General features: G+C 53.6%; 2 protein-coding genes across 3 annotated transcripts in view; one reads left to right on the top strand and one right to left on the bottom strand.

Annotated features, from left to right (window-relative positions):
* The window catches only part of LOC113206226 (inactive ubiquitin carboxyl-terminal hydrolase MINDY-4B), a 16,620-nt gene extending 14,687 nt beyond the window's left edge, over positions 1-1,933 (top strand). The window contains exons 5-11 of the mRNA XM_052271212.1: positions 3-27; positions 133-198; positions 292-362; positions 643-790; positions 1,063-1,277; positions 1,441-1,611; positions 1,784-1,933. Of these exons, the coding sequence (XP_052127172.1) occupies positions 3-27; positions 133-198; positions 292-362; positions 643-790; positions 1,063-1,277; positions 1,441-1,611; positions 1,784-1,832 (745 nt within the window). The 3' untranslated portion in view covers positions 1,833-1,933. The remainder of the gene's footprint in view (positions 1-2; positions 28-132; positions 199-291; positions 363-642; positions 791-1,062; positions 1,278-1,440; positions 1,612-1,783) is intronic.
* Positions 1,934-3,082: 1,149 nt separating this feature from the next.
* On the bottom strand, positions 3,083-6,353 carry LOC113206227 (uncharacterized). Of its 2 annotated transcripts, XM_052271218.1 has the most exons (5): positions 6,204-6,353; positions 5,666-5,818; positions 5,280-5,386; positions 4,558-4,905; positions 3,083-4,419 (listed from the first exon to the last, which is right to left on the bottom strand). In XM_052271218.1, the coding sequence occupies exons 1-5, from the start codon at positions 6,301-6,303 to the stop codon at positions 3,976-3,978; spliced, it is 1,152 nt and encodes a 383-aa protein (XP_052127178.1). In that variant the 5' UTR covers positions 6,304-6,353; the 3' UTR covers positions 3,083-3,975. The 2 variants fall into 2 exon arrangements, with proteins under 2 accessions (XP_052127178.1, XP_052127179.1); XM_052271219.1 differs by lacking the exon at positions 5,666-5,818 and having other exon boundaries at positions 6,204-6,336.
* Positions 6,354-7,304: the final 951 nt, after the last annotated feature.

The following is a 7,304-nucleotide window of genomic DNA, read 5'->3' on the forward strand; positions in this document are numbered from 1 at the left end:
TACTTCCAGGACGGCGTCACGGAGAAGGTGAGACGCGCGATGCCCGCTCGACTGATGCCGCGCACGACGTCACATGGTTGTCATTATTTAATCTCGGGTGCCTGATAATTAATTCCTTGTCGCCGGCGTCAGCTACACCTGTTTGAGTTTACCACTCTGCAAGACCTTCAGATCTTCATGAAGCAGTACCTTTACCTGGTGCGTACCTTGTGGTCGAATTCGGCGTCAGCCCGCCCGTTGCCGGCGGCTGTAGCCCAGATTCTGACCCATGACCCTTTGACTCTGCCTCAGTTCACCGACGACCCCGGTCCTGGCACGCTGCTGCTGCTCTACGCCGCCGTCCTCACCAGGGGCTGCGACAAGTGAGTCCACCACGAGGCGGCCGCGTTAAGGATCGTCTAGAAAGTACGTCCGCCTCTCTCCGATTAGTTCATGGAACGAGAGCTCGGCGCCTGTGAGACTCAGGGTAGGCCAGCCCGCAGTGCACGCATACACGGCAGGCGAGATGTTGCCTACCCATCAGGCGCTATGAACGCGTGCTTCGACTGATTCGTAAAGGCGAATGACGAACGTACCTTCTAGATTATCCCTTACCACCCCCCGGCGAGTCCCCGCCCCCAGCCGCATCCTCTCTGCTCACAGGGTGCAGGTGGACCTGGAGGACGAGAAGGCCTGCCTGGTGACCACGGCGGAGGAGGGCCCGCAGACCATCGTGACCCTGCTGCTTGTGGGCCGCGCTACGCCATACCTCCACAACGGCATCGTCTACGTGGGCGACGAGGACCACTACGTGAGTGTCCCGCAGTGCATCGCACCCCGCGCTCGGAGAGAACGATCCTTCGAAATATCACATACTGGACCGTCATCTTCACGGACGTCGCAGTCAAAGAACATTGAAGTTTAACGTTAAATTCCTCTCAAGGTTTGACGTTGAGTCAAAGTTCATCAAACTTCACGAAAGTCCAAGAGCAAAACAAAAATCAACAAAAAAAAACTAAAGCTCAAGATATTTTTCAAGCGTGCCTTTTCACGTGCTGTCTTCATGCCCACTCGTCCCCGCAGGCCATGCCGCAGTACGGCGTGCTCAACCGGTCGGACGTGGGCTTCCTTGTGTGGGACGACACCAACGACAGCGAGCTCCAGGAGTCGTCCCGGCAGCCCGGGTCGCGCCTCAAGACGCCGTCTCTGCCCGTCTGGGTCGTGGGCTGCAGCGGCCACTACGGCGTCATCTTCAACACGAACCGCGAGCTGCTGAGAAACTACCACGCCGAGCGCAGGTGTGTAAAATTTATGTTATTCACCAAAGAATATAAATCTCTGTAAACTTTGTGAACCGGCACCTGTATTACGTGGCCAGATGATCGGCCAGCAGAACATTTCGTCGTCTTATTGGCATTGGCGCACAATGCAAAGTGAGTGCATTTGCTCGCGGTGTCTCAGGTTCGAGCTGCTGTACTACACGGCGGGCGCGGGCCAGTGGAGCCTGACCGTCGACACGCGCTTCAACGAGGCCGGCGAGTCCGCGCCCAGCAAGTCCAGCTCCTCGCGCCCCAAGGATGACTTCACCACCACGGCACAAGCGCTGTGCCTGGAGAAGGTCATCCATACCAAGTGAGTCGCGCTGTGTGCGCAGATCGCTCTTGGTGCCAAAAAGTGTCTGTCCCAAGCAAAACGTTGAACTATTTCTATCTTCATCTGTTCAGCGTAATACCGTTCTGGTATAATACAATTTTCTTCGAGGGTCGGTGCTTACAAAGCTAACGTTTGGCGTTCCGTTTTTCAGATGGCAGGACGCCCACGTGACCTGGAATAGTATGATTCCGGGAGTCTGAGACCATTATTTTAAAACAACTACCACGAACTGCCACATACGTGAAGGTTTCCTTGAATTTAGTTAAAAAACATGTGATCTATAGTAAAATTTAGATGTCAACATCTTTTAGTATAAGACCGGGGAAAATGTCAGAGCAGGAGAAGAATCGTGCGTACACCCAATTCCAGTGAGTGATTACAAAACCCTCCTCTTACGTTAGGGAGACAATTTGTCGTAGTTAAAACAAAACTGTTGCATGTGTCTCTTTTTTAAGACAGGATAAGTAACTGGGTGTTCGATTCCCCTTTTGCTTTGTATTTGCATTGCAGGTACACTTACCTGTTCAATGAAAAGTGACAGTCACATAAATTAAAACCACTTTAGTTTTTAAGTAGACGTCTCTGTCTAGATTTAAAAGAGTCGCAAGCAACAAATTTGTTGCTGTACAATACAGGATGTCCTATAGAACCCGTACTATAGGATATAACCGGGTTGCCTTCTGTCTCGGTGCCATAAAGGGGCCACGATGAGCGACGGCAAGGAAGCGCGCCTGCACTCACGCGCCTGCGGTATACTAACCAACAATTAGTGCGGGACCGATCAGACACTCTGTACATCGAGCCCTGGCGATGTTCAAGATAACCGTGCGCTCACTTACCTATACTGGGATTTTAACTCAGTTATATGTTTTCAGCAACAGATTTACTGATTCATTTGTATACAAATTAAACTAACCGTTACTTTGCTCTGTCTGTTTTTTGTTAGTAATTTTCTGATAAAAGAGAAGAAATCATTGTCAGAAATATTAAAAAGATTTGTTGCATGTTACTGATGAAAAAAGTCGTCAAGTAACTTATTTAGGTTTACAGGAACACTGACAAAGGGGAAGAAATTAGCAAAATAATGAGACTGTGGCTACACAATGATCTATGACCTCATCGTTCTCAACACACTGTGAGGTGTGAGGGCGACAGGGTGGTCGCTGCGCCCTACTATTCTCAGGAAGACGTGCGTGCAGGCTGAAGGTTGCCTTCTCGCACGGGGCACTGTGGGGCTGTCGTTGGTTAAAACATGCTGGCGAAGGGTCCGTGTGCTTCCCACCATACGATCCAGCAGGAGTGCAAATACGGTAATGAAAATTTTGTGTAAATCCTGCTTCTTCCGATGTGTCAGTCTCTGTGTGAAGTAGGGGACAGAGGGGTCGCATTTTGCTTAAAGTGTGAATGGGGAACATAGTTATTGTAGGGTATTGTAATTAATGCAAAATAATTTAGTATCTATCAGATTTATTTGACGAAGTACAAAAAAGCAAACATTACAGCAGAAATGCATATGCATAAATAGCTAAAAATGTATTATATCAATAACTTAAAAGAAAAAAAAATGATTGACAACTTAAGCTGTGTCAGTAAAGATGAGTACTATTTTTATGAATGAATGAAAATAATATGAATGAAATAAATTATTGGTGCTTTGAATTTATGGGTTTTCTCATTCAGACTTTTCTTTTTCAGACAAAAACATTGAATTTTAGAGAGTCAAATTACCACTTCCATCAACTCTTATTTTACCCGTATGTTATTTAAATACAGTCATTCTTCACAAACATTACAAAAACCATTCACCCAAATAACATGGAATAGATTTGGTGAAGGAAAGTGACTTTGGCTAGAAATCTCCTAGACATCTTTTAAATCAAAACTGCCCGGTGCAAACTAGACAAAACCTATAGACAACATGTCATTTTATAGACTTTTCAGTTCGGGCGTACATTCACGCTGAGAGCCACACCACACCACACAATCACTCACATACTGTAGGAACAACGAAGGACGTGCTGGGTTCACACTGACAGGGTAAGGGGTCGCCATGTCGGCGTATCACAGTGTACGGGGGTCCTGCGGCGGGCCAGGCCAGCCCCCTGCGGATGGGTAGACTGCCTAACCGGCGAGCGGGGGGGCTTTGCTAGACGCTACCCCGCGCGGGGTGCGTCCGAACACGAACACTTCGGTCTGCCCGTCGCCTGGCAGGGACACCCCCGGGCGCCTCGGCCGCAGCCCGCGGCGCTACCCGCCGTCGTCCACCACGTCCCGGGGTATCCCCGGCCGGCCTTTAAGCGCTCTAGGAGCTTGGTGACCACCGGGGTCGCCTCAGCGGGGCGCTCAGTCGAAGTGGAAGGTGCGCTTGCAGATGGGGCAGATATCGGAGCTGCCGAGGCAGCGGCGCAGGCAGTCGCCGTGGAACAGGTGGTGGCAGGGCGTGACGCGCGCGCTGCGCATGGGCGCCAGGCACACGGCGCACACGTCGTCGTCGTGCTGGGCGAGCTCCTCGGCCGAGGCGTGGCGGTAGCGCTCCAGCACGGCGCGCTCGGCCTGCAGCGCCCGCAGCGGGCCCTGGCTGAGCTCGCGCCAGCGCACCCAGCCGCAGCAGTAGAGCGCGCTCACCGCCACCCGGTACTGGCCGCGCAGCAGCAGCGGCAGCGACAGCGCCACGGCCATCGCCATGCACAGCGCGCGCTGCAGCACGGGCGCCCACAGCGCCTCCAGCGCCTCCAGCCGCTCCAGGCGCAGCAGCGTCAGCAGCGCGGGGAACAGGTCCGCGAACACCTGCAATGCAGTCGGGCGGCTTACACCAAATACAAGGAAACCGTGCAATTTTGACTGTAATTTCACCGTCTGCCGCATTTCGCAAGTAATCTTAGTTATGGGTGCCGTTGTCACCACCACAACACCAACGGAACGCACCTTCTCGGTGGCCATGTAGTACAGCCAGGTGAGGGCGGTGTAGGCGCCGTTGGGGTGGTAGTGCTCCAGGCCGCGCTCCAGCCCGAACACGAGCAGCATGAAGACCACCGTGATGATGAAGGTGACGGCCTTGGTCCACTCGAGCACGAGGCGGGTGGCCGTCATGGCGAGGTGCTTGACGCGCGAGTGGTCCGCCACGGGCACGGTGAGCGACCAGTCCTCCTTGGCGATGAGCTCGCGCACGTAGGAGGCGCAGTAGGCCGCCACGTTGTAGAACATGAGCGAGTACAGGCAGGCGACGCGCTGCCCGGGCACCAGCGTGCGCTCGCACACCATGAAGAACAGGCACTGCAACACACACGAGCCAGCCACGCATTCAAACCCTCCCGCCGAAACGACCAAGCGCGCCCCCTGTGCCCGGCCTGGGCCTGCCGACGTGGAGCCTCGATCTGTGTTAATCGGACACGTCGCCAAGATGGCGTGGCAGCCTCCCAAGCTTGCCGCGGCAGGCCTGCGGGCGGCCCGAGCGGCGCTCCACCCGCACATCGCCGCTCTTATTTTTAGTGTGTGTCACGCGATTTGAGGTGTACAGCGACAGCACCCCTAATGACTGTCAAACGGTGTCGCAACGCCATCGATAATGCGGCATCATTACAACTGTCTTTGGCGTGTCGTTTTAGCATCGTTATGATTCGCTGCTCAATGAGCCCGGCGTTACGTACCTGGTTGAGCATGGTGAAGAGGTTGTTCATGCCGATTAGGACCGTCTCCATGCGCTGCAGCGGGCCGTACAGGCGGCGCAGAAAGCGCGCGGAGGGCGCCAGCAGCGCTGCGGGCGCACAAACACTCGATCAGCAACCAACGGCGACTTCAAAATGCAACAGCTCATTTTTTGGTTTTTCTTGTATACTTTAGTTAAGGCTTAAAAGTCTTTCGAGTAGAACTTTAAGTTGATTCCCAGTGCGTAAAATCATGTTTGCCTAATGCTATAGTTATTTGCGTGAAAACGTGTCTCTCCTTCAGCCAGAGAGATCATTGTCTTCACACGCTATTTTCCTTTTCCTATTTGTATCTCGACTTCCCAAACCCTTCCTCGCGGGACACTCACTGCAGACGTAGTCGCGCAGGTCGTCGGCGCTCTGGTGCTGCACGTGCACGAGGACGGGCAGCACGAGGCAGGAGTAGGCGAGGGCCAGCATGATGGAGACGGGTCCGCGCGACAGATAGGGCAGCAGCAGCAGCACCACCGTCACCAGGCACACTGCGGGCAGGGCGTATAGAGCACGAGCGTGAGCGGGCGGGGCGTTTTTGGCGGGGCCCAACCAGCGCGCCAACAAAGCGCGCCCCTCTTATTTTTAAACGAGAAAATACTCGAAGTTGCTCGTCTTTTAGGCCCCTTCGTCTCAAGGGCCGTGTTTCCCACGTGGCGTGGCAGAGAGTTTGGTCAGTCTGTCGAGTAGTTATCGAAACAAACAGTTCGGCAAAATGTCGAACTACTCGTCGGAGCAGTCGTGACAGAAGATCCGATACCCGTTTCCAGATCGTTTTAGTCGTCTTACAAGATACAAGCTTGATACAATAAGCTTCTCTGTGATTTAAGACATGCGCAGGGCACTAGAGCACACAAAGCCGTCTTGAGAGCCTACCTGACTGGTAGGTGTCGTCCTGTAGGCGCGCTGGGTCCGGCTTGTTGGTCACGGTGTGGATGCTCTGCAGGCGGGCGCGCACCCGCGCTATCATCCCCATCTGCAACACAGCATGCCAGTCGCTCGCTTAGATAGAATCGACAGGATGAAATGGGGGAAGGGGGTCATCGCCATCTGTACACGCTTAATGTATCTGTATGTCTTTGTGCAAATGTTCGCGTTAACTTAGATCTACGTTTCGTTTGGTACGAATTTCTGCGCAAAAATGTATGATTTCGAGCAAAGAATTGCATAAGAAAAAAAGTCAAATTAACGCGGTTAGCGTGTGCACTGGAACGCAAGTGCGTGAATGACGCACACTTGTATAGGTGTGTGAATGCCCATTCATACACTTCAGTCAGGGAGTGAAGGTGTGAATTTTCCTTTAAAAAACTTCACACACTTTTTGCCTCACTGTGTACGAATGGTGTTCACACACTTACAAGAGTGCGTCATTCACATTCTTGGGTTTTCGGTGTAGAGTGCTCCCTCTTTAAGTTCGCTTCTCCTCAACGCCCCTGGTTTGGAAAGGACCCTTCGTAAGTTGCTGCTGTCAGCCTGGCCTAAAGAGGTGCCTATGTGCAACAAACAGCTTCTTGAGGTTGTCACGCAGAGCGTTCCCCTCCCGCGGGCACCGGGCTGCGGGTTCACAGACTGCCCTCCCATATCCGCCCTCTCCACCGCGAGCGAGACCACCTCGCCGCGCGCTGACCTGGCGAACCTTGTCGTTGACGGGTACGACAGACAGACGAATATTAAAAAATAAAAAACAACACGGAAGAGCTGGCAGGAGGTGGGGGCGAAGAGGGGGGGGGGGCTGCTCGCAAACACGGCCGCGTCGGCAAGACAGGTCCTCCACCTCGCTCTCGGGGAGCGGGAACGAAAGACTTGAAGGAAAAAAACACCCGTCATGAAGCGGTAGGAGGGGGGGAGACGCCGCCCATCACATGAAGGGCCTATTTTTACTTGCGCGCCGCCGCGCGTCACGTCCTGTGGCGTGGTGGCGGCCGCCGCGCCGCCGCCGCGCGGTCACTGCTGTCGCGTTGACCCCCTCGGCGCCGT

The sequence above is a fragment of the Frankliniella occidentalis genome, unplaced genomic scaffold (assembly GCF_000697945.3).
Source record: "Frankliniella occidentalis isolate FOCC.00 unplaced genomic scaffold, Focc_3.1 Scaffold153, whole genome shotgun sequence".
Classification (NCBI taxonomy): Eukaryota; Metazoa; Arthropoda; class Insecta; order Thysanoptera; family Thripidae; genus Frankliniella; species Frankliniella occidentalis.

Coding starts and splice junctions, on each gene's coding strand:
- LOC113206227 (XM_052271218.1), bottom strand. CDS start 6,303: ATGGGGATGATAGCGCGGGTGCGCGCCCGCCTGCAGAGCATCCACACC. Junction 5,819..6,203: donor GGACGACACCTACCAGTCAG/GTAGGCTCTCAA, acceptor CCCTGCCCGCAG/TGTGCCTGGTGACGGTGGTG. Junction 4,906..5,279: donor TCTTCACCATGCTCAACCAG/GTACGTAACGCC, acceptor TGTGTGTTGCAG/TGCCTGTTCTTCATGGTGTG.